General features: G+C 37.9%; 1 protein-coding gene across 4 annotated transcripts in view; it reads right to left on the bottom strand.

Moving 5' to 3' along the window:
* smad2 (SMAD family member 2) overlaps nucleotides 1-17,337 on the bottom strand; it is a 30,731-nt gene that overhangs the window by 10,941 nt on the left and 2,453 nt on the right. For 2 of the 4 annotated variants that reach the window (XM_056241703.1, XM_056241704.1), the window contains exons 3-7: nucleotides 13,551-13,968; nucleotides 3,086-3,175; nucleotides 1,466-1,659; nucleotides 1,206-1,340; nucleotides 739-813 (exon numbers count right to left, since the gene is read on the bottom strand). In XM_056241703.1, coding sequence (XP_056097678.1) covers nucleotides 739-813; nucleotides 1,206-1,340; nucleotides 1,466-1,659; nucleotides 3,086-3,175; nucleotides 13,551-13,789 — 733 coding nt within the window. In that variant the 5' untranslated portion in view covers nucleotides 13,790-13,968. The remainder of the gene's footprint in view (nucleotides 1-738; nucleotides 814-1,205; nucleotides 1,341-1,465; nucleotides 1,660-3,085; nucleotides 3,176-13,550; nucleotides 13,969-17,337) is intronic. The other 2 variants (XM_056241705.1, XM_056241706.1) reach the window with 2 other exon arrangements.

Here is a 17,337-nt window from a genome sequence, read left to right as displayed (position 1 = left end):
GTAGTGTGTTCCAGTCTATAATACAGTTGTGTAGTGTGTTCCAGTCTATAATAAAGTCGTGTAGTGTATTCCAGTCTATAATACAGTTGTGTAGTGTATTCCAGTCTATAATACAGTTGTGTAGTGTGTTCCAGTCTATAATACAGTTGTGTAGTGTATTCCAGTCTATAATACAGTTGTGTAGTGTGTTCCAGTCTATAATACAGTTGTGTAGTGTATTCCAGTCTATAATACAGTTGTGTAGTGTATTCCAGTCTATAATACAGTTGTGTAGTGTATTCCAGTCTATAATACAGTTGTGTAGTGTGTTCCAGTCTATAATACAGTTGTGTAGTGTGTTCCAGTCTATAATAAAGTCGTGTAGTGTATTCCAGTCTATAATACAGTTGTGTAGTGTATTCCAGTCTATAATACAGTTGTGTAGTGTGTTCCAGTCTATAATAAAGTCGTGTAGTGTGTTCCAGTCTATAATAAAGTCGTGTAGTGTATTCCAGTCTATAAATAGAACATGTTTATTATAGACTGGAATACACTACACAACTGTATTATAGACTGGAATACACTATACAACTTTGTCCAGGTAGGTTTCAGAGGTTCATTATCCTACAGTCAGTCTAGATGGAGCTTGGAAAGGAAACTACAGCAGTAAAAGTGGATTGTGCTTTAGAGTCTAAAACACACACACACACACACACGTGGCTGTCATTCCCATGTAGTGATGTCACTGTGGGAATGTACCTGTGTCCATACTTTGATTCATCTGCTGGTCGCTGGCCTCTCCATCCTCACTGATGTATCCCGGGGGAGGAGTTTCTGAACAGATTTAGAAATCAAAAACAAAGATCACCAATTTACTCTAAAGGCCCGTTCACACCAAGAAAGAGAACTATAAAAATAACTATATTCGCGTCCACACCAAGGAACAATATCTTTCTTTATTCCAAGCATGCTGCAGTTTAAAATGGTCGAGCTCTTTAAAGAAGGATGGATTCGGATTGGCTCGTTCATCAGTTAGATTAAATCATTCTGCAAGTGAGTCCAACGATATTGTTTCTCTGTGCCGTCATCATTATAGTCTTTTTGTGGACTTTGTTATCGTTATAGTCATTAGGCCTTAAACTACACAATAGCGCATAAGGTCTTCGGCCTTAATTTTGGTGTGAAACGATTGGGTGAGACATATGGTGCGAGACGTGCGTTCCTACCTGGTATGTAATTGTTAGGGGGCTCTATCCCTGTTGGGAAGTTGGTGTTTTCAGGTATGGAGTTGGTGTAGTCGTCCAGAGGAGGCAGCTCAGTCAGGATCTCTGTGTGTCTTGGCACGAGGACGGGAGGAAGAACTACAGGAGAGACATTCAGAATCGAGAGGACTGAGTGAACACTCGGTTCAAATTTCACACATTAGGAAGCGTTCAGAAAAACCACTCGAATCTTTTCCTGGCAACTCAGCTGCCAATTTCCACACCTGGCGTCTCCACCCGCTGGTAGTGGTAGGGGTTGATGCAGACTTCATCCTTCTTGAGGTTGAAGGCGTACTCGCAGGTCTCGATGGCGCGCAGCTCGTGGTGGCTGTGCAGGTCGGGCCATCGCCACAGGCGGCAGTAGATGACATGAGGCAGACCTTTACGGTGAGACACTTGCAGACGCCCGTCCAGAGATCTGACCCGAGCATCCACAGAGAGAGGGCGAGAGAAATGGAGGAGAAGGGAGTGTGCCAAATGACCAGAGAAAGACATGCATGGATGGAGGGAAGAGGGAAGGTGATGCGATTAGACAGCAAATCACGACCAAGGTTAAACCATTACGATTAAAGATCCTGAATGTTTATACACAATAACGGAATACTACTATATTAAATCAATGGTTCTCAACTGGTGGGTTGTCGTGACCCAAAAATGGGTTGTATACATCAAGGGAGAAGGAAAAAAACATTTTAAAAGCAACTAACCATATAACAGTGCAAAGTCTTAAAGTGTGTGTGTGTGTGTGTGTGTGTGTTGGGGGGGGGGGGCTTAATATTAATTTGGTCCCACTTTATATTAAGTGTCATTGACTATGGTGTTAACTTTTAAATGAATAATTTGATACAATGCATTTATTGTTTACATGTTTTTAAAGAGTACTTATATTAAAAATAAAATAACTGCATCTATTTCTGTAATTACAACTACAGTTAGATAACGCCTTAACCCAACCTTCTTTTTTTATGCATGTACATAGCAGTTAAAGACACCTAATAAAAAGTGGGGCCCTAATTTTGATACGCATCCAATCAAACGGCATAACTATATAATACGCAACCATTCAAAAGTTGAGCCTGTAAGATTTTTCAAATCTTTATGAAAGTCTCCTCAGCTCATCAAGGCTGCATTTATTTGATCAAGAACAGAATTTAAAATAGCTGTTTTCTATGTGAATATATTGTAAAATTATATTTATTCCTGTGCTCAAAGCTGAATTTTCTGCATCATTACTCCAGTCTTCAGTGTTGCATCATTCTAATATGATGAATTTCTGATTATTAATGTTAACAGAACCAGAACTTCAAAAATATGAAGCAGCACAACTATGACTAGAAGGTTCAAAAGAACAGCATTTATTAGAAATCGAAATCTTTTGTAACATTATAAATATATCTTTAACTGGTAAATTGATCAATTAAATATATGCTTGCTGAATAAAAGTATTAATTTCTTTCATAAAAATTATTTTTTGCTGACCCCAAATCTTTGAACGATATATAGGTAAACATAAAAAAAGACAGAGGACACGATTACTTCTGCATAAATTTGGCAATGGGTTGGGTCACCATTTCAGAGTAAAATCAGTAAACCCAGTTGAGAACCACCGTTTTAAACTGTTTCTTTAGTGAAGTGTATGAGTTATGAAAATATGTCGATCTGCTTTAAATCTATTGTAACATTCAGAGTTAAAACTCTACAATAAAATAAGTGAAGCCATCATTACGATATTTAAACAATACTAAAGCAGGTTATTACACGGCCCCTGGAGCCCCCTGTGCTCGTTCATCCCCACCTGTGGCTTGTGGGGTGAGTGTGGCACAATGTCAGCAGAGGATATTCACCTGGTTTGGTCAGGGTAGCTGTAAAGGCCTGAGGTATCCCACTGTTCTATCGTATTTGGTGTACTCAGTCCCCAAATTTCAGAGCAATTGCTGTGCACAGAAAGTAAAAAAACAAAAACAAACAAAAAGAAAAACAAACACAAAGAAACAAAAAAAATGATAAACATGGGGCATGATTCATTCAAAAATACCAAGATGAAGTACCATGAGGGGAAAATCGAAGGGCATTGTTTCTTTTATTTGAGATGTTTTGCGCAGGCCGCCTGAAACCGGCGAACGACGCGGTCCACCTCGAATAAAAGAAGCCACTCTAACGGAAAAATCACATATAACAGTGAGATGAGAAAACCGAAGAGAAACTGACAAATGTATTTACAGTTAGGGCTGGGCGATATATTGAATGTTCACAATATATTCGCGATGAAAATTAGGCAGTATAAAGTATGTTGGTCTGATTCATTTCCATGATTCGAATCCACGAATCAGCTCACGATTGCCATTTAAAAAAAGTAGACTTCAACAATTACCTCGAGTCAAATGTTCCCGGACAATTTACAGATTTTTAACTGAAACAAATGCTGCTGCACAAATGTCATTTAGTGGAAAAACAGGCCTAATTATTTTAACGTGACTATTTTAAAAACAGTTTTATAGCAAAAATTAAATCCCTGTACATCGCCCAGCTCTAGTTACAGTGCATAATCTCTTCCCCGGTCATCATGCGGTGTTATGAGACGACGAACAGGGCAATTGACGTTATAAAAGACGTTTCATTCAGGGATTGATTTCACATCAGATATCAACATTTACACATGCAGCACAGGACAGGAGCCTATGACCTACTGTCGCTCGACTACATCACACTCAAGATAAAGGAGGCTATCAGTCAATCAGACAAGCACACAGACCTTCAGTAGTTCTGAAAAAGAAACATGGGATGAGAAACAGACATGGTGACGTGACAGGAACAGGACTCGCACAGACTTGATATGTGATGAATGAAGTTTTGGCCCCCTGTGGTTTAACGGTCTCTGAAAAGGGACTCGAAAGACTCAAACAGACTCCACCAGCAACCTGGAGTCGCTTCTTATCACAAATGGTCTTGATAATCCTTTCCAAACAGACTAAATTATTTATTTTTGTACATTTGTCCTGCAGCAGTGGTCCTATTGGATGGAGAAGTATTTTTTCCAACGTGCACTAGTAACAACTGAATATAAAGACTCGTGTATTTGACAAAGAAAATATCTTTTAAATCGATAGTGATCGCGGAAAGAGTGCCCAGAAGGTTGTTTTGAAGCAAAATATATTTAGTTAAATACTTCCGTTTACTGCGCTTTCTGACACGGTATGTAAATGTATTAAATAAAATGTTATTGCCTCTTAAAAAGATTTGAAATGTAGCTACCTTGTGACCCTTAAAGGGAAAGATCACCAAAAAATGAGTTATTCACCCTCATGTTGTTCCAAACCCAGACCCTGTAGACCTTCATCTTCGAAACACAGATGAAGACATTTTTAATAAAAACCCCCCGAGTGATTTCTGCTCCTCCATTGAAAGTCCATTCCACCAAAACTGACGGCTAAAAGAGTTGATCAATGCATATTCATAGCACATCAAACATGGCAAACACTAAAGCTCAACTGTACTTGCTTAAACCTCTCAATTCATATGGATTACTTTTACGACGTTTTTATGAAGTTTAAGTGTCTAAGTTTTGGTTGAATGGACTTTCATTAAAATATCTTCATTTGCGTTCAGAAGATGAACAGTCTTCTGGGTTTAGAATGACATGAGGGCGAGTAAAAGACCGTTTTCATTTTTGGGTGAACTATCCCTTTAACTTTTTTACTAATTTGTGTCGAGTTTATGTGAAGCTTGAAACTCAAAAAGTAAAGCCATTGACGAACAAGCTTTTATCCAACAAACTAACCGACATTAAAACAGGACAAGACCAAAGGAGCCTGTAAAGAAAGAAAACTCTTGAGGAGAACATTAACATTAGAGCAGGTTATCTGAGCGGCGCGTGTATCGCTAACCCTCGGCCTGGACACTCGCTGCTGCCTGATGTCAAAAGTTAATGAGACCGACCCTGATGTAACGATGTTACCCGAGATATTGAGCGAAGCTTGCTCAGGGTATAACGTGTCCTTATTCCTCCAGGGAATTAAGATTTCATGATGCCCAGAGAACATGATCGATAGGCAGTTTTAGTCAACGACATGCCAGGAGAGTATACAGATTACATCTTTCTACTCATTTTTATAGGCGAGATTCATTTGGAGAACTTTTAAACCAGAAACTGGTTTAAAAATGGCTTTTGTTTTTGTAAATCCACATGGTGATGCTAGCTAGTGGCACAGAATTCACTTTTCTTTCTTTTTTTTTACTGTATTTATGCATAATTCAACATCTAATTGACCTGTTACATTGTCAGTATTGGACCAACATTACAAATCTGGCCAATACTGGAATCATTTGATGTTATGGCTAATAACGATTACATAATATTCAAGTTCTATAGAATTGCGTCTAAATAGATTAAATAAAAACACCAAAACCTGAAATTGTTTTAAATTATACAAGTCAATTTAGGCATCATAACATTGCAATTTACAGTATAAAACATATATATTCATTTTAAGATTTATGTTTAAGTTGTATTAAATCTGTGATTTAAAGATTAACTTTTGAGTGTTAACCCTGCCTATATTTTATTTCATTATGCATTTTATTTATTAAAAACAAAAAAATCCAATATTTGCCATTAACTGATGCTTTCTTTGTAGTCTCAGTTTGAGCTTTACTAAAAGTGAATTTCAAATGCCATGTAGTGTTAGGGAGAAAGAAAGAGCAAAGTGAACGTATATGTGAAACCATTAAAGAAGTGAAACCACAGAGTTTACATAAACTCACATGACCTGCTTTAGGGGGGATGGGGACCTCAGTTTCAACACCAGTAGATGGAGGGTTTCCCAAAACACTCTTAAAACACACACGCTCGGCACACAATAGAAACCCGATTCAGTATTAACCCTCAAATTAACAATAGAGCAGATGGCCGATCACTGTGTGAGATCAACAGAGGTGCATTCAAGCACGATAATGATAATTCACAAAACTATGATAAACATTTGCAGAAATTCTATCAATATTACATGACTCTAGATAACTGGTGAAAACAATGTCATTTAAAAAGAAATGACTAAATATTTTACCAATGCCTATACCCAAAATGCAATGGCTTATTACGCAATGTCACCAAAAAAATGAAATCAGGACAATTGAATTATTACTATGACTAACCTATATTAAAGTCCATCATAAGATGGACCCCATCAGCAATTCAAAGTAGGGCTGCTCGATTATGGCAAAAAAATAATAAATCACGATTATTGTGGTCGATATTGAAATCAAGATTATCAATCAAAGTCTTATTTCATGAGATGAGTAATTTTAGATAACAGTAAAACAATTATTCACAATTATGGATAAGTTTATTAGGCTACATCAGCAAAAACTAATACTAGATTAATAGCCAAGTAAACAGTTAGTCCTCAAAACAGCTACAGGTAGCACAAGACAAGGAAACTAATTACAAAATACAACAAAACAAAAGATAAAAACTAAATAAACAGTGATTTAAGTTTTCCAGGGAGATGTACTAACAGTGGTATTCAGATAACTAATAACCTACAAAAGAAACTGAATAAAGTAATCCAATATAAAATAGCACTGCAAAGTCTTCACCTTATACAATAAATAAAGATTAATCCCTAAAGCTACTAGAGTTATTCATTCAAGTACAGTGAGTGATTTTATCTTTGCTTAAATTCAGTGTCATTAAATGTTAATCAAACAATAACAGTAATATCAGGCTGCTGCCACTTTAAGAGCTAATGCATGGATCCAATATACGGTTACACGCGTTCAGAGCCATGGAGAGAGAGAGTTGCACACTCCCATAGACCGCCATAGGAACTCTGGAATGCGGAAGTAACGCGTGTCGTGGAGCGGCCGATAGTTCCAAACACTGATAGTTTCTCCATTGAACCCCATTCATTTTCAGTGCTTCCGAAGTACGCTCGCTGGTAAATTAATGAAATTACTGTTTTTTTTTTACTTTTACACACATTAGCCGACCTCTCGTGAATCTAGTCTGTAGTTATATTTTATGTAGCCAGTTTTAGTAAATGTTTATTGGAAGATAATAGGTTAATTGCAGCGATAGCTTACGTGACCAACACTTCACTAACGTTAGCTAACTGATGTAAATAATATTTTTTATAATATTTTATATGTATGTATATATGTATATATATAGCCTATTTATAATATTATACATACACACACACACAATTCATTTATTTAAATGGGTTAGGGTTATGAATATGCTTATATGTATTTAGGAACATAGTTAATTCACTCATTAAAGGTGCTCTAAGCGATGTCATGTGTTTTTTAGGCCAAAACATTTTTTGTCACATACAGCAAACATCTCCTCACTATCCGCTGGCTGCCTGTCCCCTGAACACACTGTAAAGAAACGCGATCTCTGTAGACAGCCCATGCTTCACAAACAGCACCAAAAACAAACTGCGGCGACCCGCTCCCCAAAACATAACAAACTGTTCCAGCCAATGACCGACAAGAAGGGTTTGGGGGTGTGGTTTGGGGGGTTAGTGTGCGGATGAGGAGGAGGGAGGGTCTAGCTAGCCTCCGTTTTGTTTGACAATAGTTCGAACGTCAACAAGAAGTGACGTCACCCAGGATCGCTTAGAGAACCTTTAACTATCTCTCCGGTTTAATTTTATGAAGAATATTTTTCGGTTGAATATTTACCGAACATTGCTGTATATAGTAATTGCTTTCTACGTTATGGGAGCAGTCTATTTCCCTCCTAAATCATTCCTTTGTACATGCACAGCGTAATTATTTATATTTTATGTTGGTTGGAGTTCTGAACGGACTGCAGTCCTCTTTGCGTGATCACGAAGGTAGGCTAATGGCTGAATCGATATATAAAAGCAAGATCACGGGAATCAATAGCCTAATACAGCCCAGTTGTGCTAAAATAAATATCATGAGACGTCCATCATCAGATGAATGACATGGAGAAGTTAAGTTAGAGCCGCTAAAGCCAGTGCTACTACCCATGCGAACATGAACACTAAGCTTTTCCCTCCAAAAATATAGCCTAAAACTTATCTAAGTTGTCACCCTGCCTCTCCAAATGCAAAACTGACATTAACAAAACGCAATAACAGCTTAAAAAGTACTTGGGTGTGTGTTTTATTTTGTATCTACCGTTTAATAATGCAATCGCTGCTGTCTGTCCCATAGAAGAACATGACAGCCCGCGTATGTTTTGGAACTATTGGGGCTTACATGAACCACGTGACAGCCGTCGCGGCGACATCAAAGCGTGTCGCAACTCTTTCTCTCCATGGCTCTGCACGCGTGTTCTTTCTCAGCGGTTTACATTCACCGAACACATAACGACTGGGTTCACGAGGATACTTAAAACGCCATCTTGACATTTGTGCATGTAGGCTATATGACCGTTTAGGCGCGTACCTGAAGCCCACAGTATACTTTGCTTATGCGCGTTTGGCACACAGAAAGCCACCTGGGAAGCGTCTCTTTCGCGGCTTAATTTGCTTTTAATGACATCGTTTCACATCAGGCACGCTCCGCTGTTTAGCGACAGTAGACCGCATTTTACAACACTCACTTACTCGCCGGATCATTTTACCTTGATTATCTTGTTTTCATGATCGCTAAAAACAAAATCAAAAATCATTTACAATTAATCGCACAACCCTAATTCAAAGTGACCAGAACCAAGTTGATAAATGTGGATCCCACACCAGCATCACTGGGCGTCCGTGTCCCAGACAGATGACACACTTTTGGAGGGAATTAAGCCTTGTATCCTGGTGAGTGGAGACCCCATCCCCAATAAACCACACACAGTCCATCTGCTACCCTCACTTGGCACGAGATGAAAGCTAAAAATATGTTCTTTTAAAGCAGCACCTTCTTTGAGTACCATGTGACTAGCTAAAGAAAAGTTAGTCTTAAAATACAACGCAAAGATTTAGCAGGAACAATGAATGGGCCGCGTATCAAAACAAACCCCAGGACGGATTAAAACAGAGCCATCACAAAAGAAAACCATATGTCTCCGTCCAATCTCAGGATGATTCCCGCAAATGAACAGTCAATGAGTGTCCCGTTCCAGGCTTTCATTTGAACACGTGCCAAGTGACCAACATCTTAATCCCACGAGAGACGTCCGAACAAGCAATTCAAGATGCTTCATAAAATGATTTCCTTTCACATAAAACTCGTATCCTTTTGTTTAAATGGCTAACCCACTTATACGATCTGTTGTATTGATTTAGGTTTTTGTTGGCAATTCCCATAATACAAAGGCTAATTAATGGATACCACAACTAACATTCTGAATAAATTGTGATCCGAGAACAGATTTTATAAAAAAAAAATATATAATGGGCAAACAAAGAAAATGACATTTTCCCATTTTCAATTCTAAAGTCATTTATCAAACCAAATGAAAGCCAGGCCTTAATTATTGTATGGAAAGCCAGACAGACAACAGAGTCTTCAGGTTACAATCAATAGACCTGAAAAAGCCCGAGCGCCAGCCGGCTCTGTCCTCACGGAGAAACCCTCTTCACATTCTTACACTCACTCAAGGCATCTTACAGATACACTATCAGCACTTCTGCACAAAAGACCTGGGTGGAGATCTTCAACAGGAAGTTAGGTCGAGACAGATACGGGTTTGTTTTCCCTTTAAACAAGAGTAACGTAACAAGTAATGAAACAGGACTAAACAACAGCTAAAATTCAACGCTTGTTCGTATTGTTTAGTTCTGGATGTACGCATGCAGGAACATTTTGTTTTGATATAGCGTTTGTTTTGAGCAAATTAAACACATGGCACACAGCTGGGTCTGTTTGGAAAAATCCAAGATTGATTTCCCAAGCAACTAACAAATCATCTCCTGACTTTCATTCGAGATTGCCAGCTCAATCAGTTCTGTATAATGCTCTTGATATCTGGATAAAAATCTTTTAAGGAGGGCAACAGGGTGGTTTAATCATGGCATTTTAAAAGCACATGACAAATCATTCCTTGGCAACCATTTAAACTTTGAAAATGTAAGTCTGTTCAGTACAGTAGATGTTCTGCTTATCGTAACATGCGTTTAAGTGATGTTTGTGCTTCACTTCCAGACAAAAACATGAATCTATTTTGCTCTAATACAACAGAACAAAGAGCAAATGTTGAGCATTAGACAAGTAACTGAAGCTTTGTGGATGTATTATTATTCTCATGCTGCCAAAAAGAAATACAGTTTGATAGAGCAAATACAGAAGATATGCACATTTTGTAAACAGTGGTTTTGTGTGATACTAAACTGTATATTAGTTTGTTCGAAAAACTGTGGAGTGGATTAAAATTATACTCCACCACAAAGATGAAAATTCATTTCAGTCATCAAAATACTTTAACAATATTCATTTGGAAACAGCTGACTTCCATTGTATGGTGAGAGAGAACATTTAATTCGTCAAACTATAATAAAGTTTTTGGAACAACAACTTTTGTGTGGAAAATCATTTAATGCCAGCTTCTTTTAAAGTGTGCCATTTGCAGAAGCTCATCGCATGAATATGATCATTTCTACACGACTTTCCTGGGCGAATCACGGTACGAAAAGCACTCGAGATAGAAGAAACACAGGAGATGTGTCACTGGATGTGATGAACGGCACAAATCTGAAACCAATCTTCATTTCATCTACAAGCTATTATGCCCTTTCATAAATGAAGAGCACTCTAGCTGAGCCTTTTGTTCACAGGTATGTAAAGGGAGGCTGGAAAGGACAGTTGCGGAGGCTTTTGACGTTACCATTACCAAACACGGCAACCGGCGGACACAATGACTGATCCAGCCGTTCCCACAAGCCTCCAAGGTTAGAGAACAGATTAGCAGCAGAAAACACATGCTGGAAGCAAAGTTTCCCACCCTTTCAATCCACTCTCAAGGGAAGACAAAGCCCTCTGGATGACGTTTCTGAAGGCCTGACCTGGGCTCTGCATCTAAGCAGAGGAAAGCCATCAGTTTAATGTTCACTTGTACACATTTCAGCTGGAGGGAGGATAGACTTAACCTGCATTTATTATAAGCTATACAGTCTTAAGAGGTTTTGCTGAGTGAACCTGATCAAGTATTAAGGCATAGTGCCAAGTCACAGAGCATTTTCACAATAACCATTGCACAATTTTTCAATAAAAAGAGGGAGATACGCATTCAGGCCTGCGTTTGTTAAACTACACACTTATAAAGACTCTGTGGATTTGAGAAGTTAGAATTAATTCAAAAAGGATTCAATAGAAATAAATCTCTCAAGGACAAAGCCTGTTTGCCATTACAAGCCGCTTGCGTTATCGGTTTCGACAACACCTTTTTCATTTATTTAACCCAGGAAATGTTTAAAGCCGCTTTCATGCGATTATGCCCTTTTCAAGTTTGTTCAGCATCTTACAACAAAATTAAACTATATTAGAAGGCAAAGAACAAGAACCTGTGCTAGACCTTTACACGAGCGCTAGATAATCTAAATACTAAAACAGGCTGTGGTGTTTCTTACAAGAGGACCGTTTATAGCATGTTGGCGTTATAAAATTAAGCAACAAAAGCTGTTTTCCATTCAAAGTTGCGAATATAGCTTATTAACAGCAACAAATGACATGCACACAGGTGAAGCGTAATAAACACTGTCGTGTTATCTTGATTTCGGAGGCAGATGCCTTCTGTTTTGGGAACACAGCCGTGTAAGACGAGGCTAAGGCATTTCAGAATGACCAAAACAACATCTCAACGAGTTTAGTCCAGTTATGCCATCGGGAAGTCACGTGTCTTTTTTGATGCGCAGAGAAATTTGTGAGGTAAATGTGTTTCCATTGTAGTTTATGTACGTGTTTTCTTATCAGTTTTCTGCATCGCCTTAAGCACACAAGCTTGTTATGCAAATTATTTTTAATTTAGGCACATCTTGGAGTTTCCATCCAGCGTTTTTTATGCGATATTCTAAAATGCGCATGGAAATCCCTATTGTGAATATCGTGCTGATCTTGCACTGACCAACTGCAGATCTTAACGACTGCTTTACACTTGATTTATTAAAAAATAAATTCCCTTTTTAACTGGAACTTCAGTGGACAATTCAGATTTCCATTATCACTTCTAGTTTGTTTTTTTAATCATGTACATTTTCATTCTTGAGTTTATCTCTATAGAATTTTGATATATACAGTGTATATATATATATATATATTAGTCAACATTTGAAGTGGATCAAACAAAGTTCATCAAAGTTGTCCTAAGACGTTCAAAATGTATGTATAATTTTGATGAAAGGTTTTGAATTGAACATTCTTCAAATGTTGACTACTGTGTGTGTGTGTGTGTGAGTGTGTGTGTGTGCGTGCGTGTGTGTGTGTGTGTGCGCGTGTGTGTGTGTATGTATGTATATATATATATATATATATATATATATATAATGTTTAGTATTTAAAAGTAAAAATGTGAAGCTTTTATTTCAACAAGTTCTTACATAAATGCATTTACATTTACAAAAGAACTGAATCCATTTCTATATTTCTCAAATATCACCAAAGGGCTGAAAACAGATGTAATGTATCAGACATCACCCGACCCTTGTGTATCTGTAACGTCTCGGTTTCAGACTATTGATATGTTGTGGCTCGGACACACATCTCATCCTCTCCTCTTAGCATTTCCCTAAAATAGCAGCGCTGATATTTCACCATTTGTCATGATGAATGGAATAAAAGCAGCCTGATGGTTGATAACGCAGACAGTCACACAGCATGAGAAGCCTTCGTGAGCTCAGAATGGAGGTGACGTGGAGCTGTACAGAATGACCTTAACTCAAGTCGAGACAGATGGAGCAGAAATCATTTAAAGAAACAAAGGGGAGTAAAGCTGATATTTCACAACGGTAGACGCAACTCGGCGTCACGTCTTCACCTTCACTCACGAAGCAACACACGCAATGATACGGCTAAGGTTACTTCTAAACTTAAATAAAAGCATTTCTAAATCATTAAAGGAGTTTTAACGCTTTATAATAAGATGAAGACTCAAAACGAACAAAACGTTTTCTATTACAATCATGGGTTTGCAACTCTAACCGTATTAAAGGGATACTAAAACTAAAAAAAGCACATATTTACTCGGCCTCATGTCGCTTCAAACCTACATAAACTGATAGCATACTTTTTCAAATGACAAGGAGATGAATAAATGACACTAATTTTCTCTCTTTTTTCTTGCGTTTTCCAGCGCTAGATTCGGGACTGATCTAAAAGCAGGAATGCGAGCAGCTTTTGATGTTGGCGTACCTGGGGATGGTGACACACTTGGTGTTGAGGTTCTGTGTGGTGATGGCTTTCTCCAGCTCGTCCAGCTGGCCCGTCTTCTTCAGCTTCTTCACCAGGCTTTTGACGGCCTTCTCGCACCACTTCTCCTCCTGGCCGTTCTGCTCTCCGCCCCCTCCCGCTCCGCTCGAACCGCTGGCCGACTTCTTCCAGCCCAGCAGACGCTTCACCACGGGCGGAGTGAAAGGCAAGATGGAGGACATGGTTTTGGGGAGTCCGATGAGCGGTCAGAGTTAGAGAGACAGATGGAGGCTAGGAGAATGGGGAGGAACAGACCCAACGTTCCTAACTGGCTTTTAGGAAGAGGGTCCCTGGGCTGATTATGAGGGGGCAGGGGACAGAAGCTTAGGAAACGGGAGAGGAAAGGGGGGCGAGGGGTCACCTGAGTGGAGAGAAGGAGAAATCAAGAACAGCCGATGACAGAATCCAAACTTCAGGGATGAGACTAGATGACATGCCCTGATTACAATTGCAAACTAAAGACTTAATTCAATTGTATTGCTTTTTGTTGTTATTATTTGTTCTACAGCTAGTAATCTTTTTCTGTATTAGAATTATTGGTCACTCACTACTGAGGCTTTATTACCCAATAATTATGTGAAAATCATGAACCAATTTGGTTAAAAAAAAATTATACACTTTTTACACTACTATTCAAACGTTTTGGGTCGCTGAGATGCTCTAAATGTTTTTGAAAGAAGCTCACCATGGCCGCATTTATTTGATCAAATACAGTAAAAACAGTAATATTGTGAAATATTATAATTTAAAACAACCGTTTTCTATTGTGAATATATTGTAAAATGTAATTTATTCCTGTGTGCTGAATTGTCAGCATCATTACTCCAGTCTTCAGTGTCACATGATCCTTCAGAACTCACTCTGATATGATGATTTGATGCTCAGGAAACATTTCTGATTATGATCGACACTGAAAACAGTTGTGTTGATTAATATTTTGGAAACTGATATATTCTTTGAGGATGCTTTGATGAACAGAAAGATCAAAAGAACAGCATTTATTTGAAATGTCTTTAATTTTGTTTCATTTAATGCAGAATATCTTTTTTTTTTTTCATACTGACTTAAAACTGTAAAAACGTTCTCTTATTGTAATTAAATATGCAGAGACACCAAAGAAGCCATTTCTTACGCCGATGCCGTTGAGTCTGGACTATCTGTTTGTTGACCAATGGTGGACTGGTGCTTGAGAAACTTAAAACATAATTTTTGCAATTTGGTTTGGCGACACTAGTAGAGCAGAACTCACACATCATCAGCTTTAAATAAAGGAGTGTGTTCAATACAATTGGCGTTTCTTGTGGTACCAAGAACCGTGTAATGTCTCTTGTATTGCAGTAGTGCCTCAACCCTAGTCAGCAAATGAGAGATTTCATTGACAACAATTTTCTACAGGAAAAAACTGCAGAAGACAAGCTAGCCTTTCATTTAAAAGGGTTTAGAGCTTCATTTGAAAAGAGGTTCTGCATAACAAGAAAATCTGCACAGAAACCAGGCGAATACTGCCAGGCTGTGAACATGGGGAAGTGGAAGTAAAACATCTTGATCATTTCGGTTAGGCTTACAACATACCCTTACTCTGGCTGATAAGGGAAATGATGAGAAAACACCTCGAAATGCTACTTCAACAAATGCATTCGACTTTGAGAACGGACGCCATCAGAAAAGGTTTAATGATCTAATGGACTTCTCAGACGCTTTGGGCTGGAAGAGTTTCTCTGCCAGCCAAATGTGCTAACGTAACAAAACCCAAACAAATCCTCCTAATTGTCTTGCTTATATGAACAGTAACTAGGGCTGTCACGATTCCTCAAGTTAAATTAGAGTAGGCTACTCGATTTAAAAAAAAATCTTCAAATGCATTCCACGGACGAGAATCCATGAACCGCATTATTATATTAGACTGTTTTCTAAAGCTGCATAATGTATCAAAACCCTTTTAAAAAAAACATACTATAGCATAAGTGCTATTGTGAATTAACAGAGGCTGCAATTCAATTAATACATGCCCTGTGGGTTTAATATATGCGCTTTATTTACATGCGTGTTCGTCTCAGAGCGGCTGAGTTCACAGTAAATGCTGCTCCACATGAACTGTTCTCATTCACATGTTATTGGTTTGAGTTTAGGTTGCTTATCACATTCATCTAGGAACAAGATTTGTAAGATAAATCATGTGTACAGAGGTGCACAAAGGATACTAGCTGACCCTTTTCACATCCTTCATCCTGAATATGTGCTTCTGCCTTCAGGAAGAAGGTACAGAGTGGCCAAACGTCGACTGAACCAGTTTAAAAACTCTTTTGTTCCCGTTTCTATTGGACTTTTCAATGACAAGGACAAAGGCCTATGATTGTCTCTGGTTTGGACTGATTACTTAAATTATAATATAGAGCAATAAATAATAGGGCTGGGTAAAAAATATCGATTTTTACGAACCGATATCAATTCTTAAATCTCAAGAATCGATTAGTCATCCTGTTTTCATTTGATGAATGAATGGAACATTGTAGCGCGCATCCCATCCAATAAATCGCAATAATCTTTGTTACTATTGATACTAAATAAAGTCTCAAATTGCATCCATTTTCTTACGAAATTCAAAAACATAAATACCGTTTTGGCGCTGTGGCGTGAGATCGCTCTGGCTCAGCTCAAGAGAAGCACATGATCTCCTCTTCTGCCTTAATAATACCAGTTACAGCGTGAAATAAACATGAATGAACGTCTGAAAGTGTGTTAAAGATAGAGTACAACTTATCGAAATCCATATCATGTCACATGGAATCGCTCAATCAGTGTTTCAACCGCGGAAAGACGTCAGTAAAACAACTTGTAAACAATGTCATGTCACGTCACATTTACCTCAGAAAAACCATATGTGACCATAAACTCGTTAGTCAGCTAGAAATATTAACTCTAAAGAGGAGCATTTTGCTAATTATATGCACCATATTACATATTCATTATATTTTTTTAATGTTCTTCGATATTTAATGCATGTTTGAATAAATCTGGCAAGTTTTAATGACAGCCTCCATTTAAATGTTTATATTTCATATAACTTTATTGTTATAAAAATAAATAAAAGTGTAATTTAAGTGTTTGTATAGCTACAAATCAGTTCATTTTTACCTTCAATACTATAGTAGGCTAATGAAGCCTATAGGCTACAACTGACTCCCATAGTTTACAGCATTAGTTAAGAGATTTGTTTTCCTTGAGAAATTTTGCCATGTATTGTACCTGATATCCAAAATAATCAATATTGAATCGAAATCGAATTGTGAAATTTGTGTCAATACCCAGCCCTAATAAATAATGTTATTATTTAGGTCTTAAGGTTTATGCACCACTATGTGTGTGATAAAAGTGGTCTTTTAGATGTGCAGTATGACGACCGGTTACATGGTCTGCATGTTTGGCTCTACTGTATGGATTGTTTAGGCGAGATATACCATGTAATTGATTTATTCTGTGATTGATTGATTATTTTTATTTTGTTTTAATGTCTTATTTTTATTCTGGAAATGCAGCATAAACTGTGTCCAAGACAAATTTCCCTAAGGGGAAAATAAAGTATATACAACACAATATAAACCTACGCCAACACAGGAGAATACATCAATATTCGAACTCACAATTTCAAAATAAAGGTTTACACCCTCACTCTGAGTTCGCATGTTTTGATGTCCACATGTTCTAGTTCAAGATATTACAGCGGCTGTCG

The sequence above is a fragment of the Rhinichthys klamathensis genome, unplaced genomic scaffold, assembly GCF_029890125.1.
Source record: "Rhinichthys klamathensis goyatoka isolate OS25496 unplaced genomic scaffold, OSU_Roscu_1.1 h1tg000665l_1, whole genome shotgun sequence".
In the NCBI taxonomy this organism is placed as follows: domain Eukaryota; kingdom Metazoa; phylum Chordata; class Actinopteri; order Cypriniformes; family Leuciscidae; genus Rhinichthys; species Rhinichthys klamathensis.
This window is presented reverse-complemented; position numbering and strand designations above follow the sequence as displayed.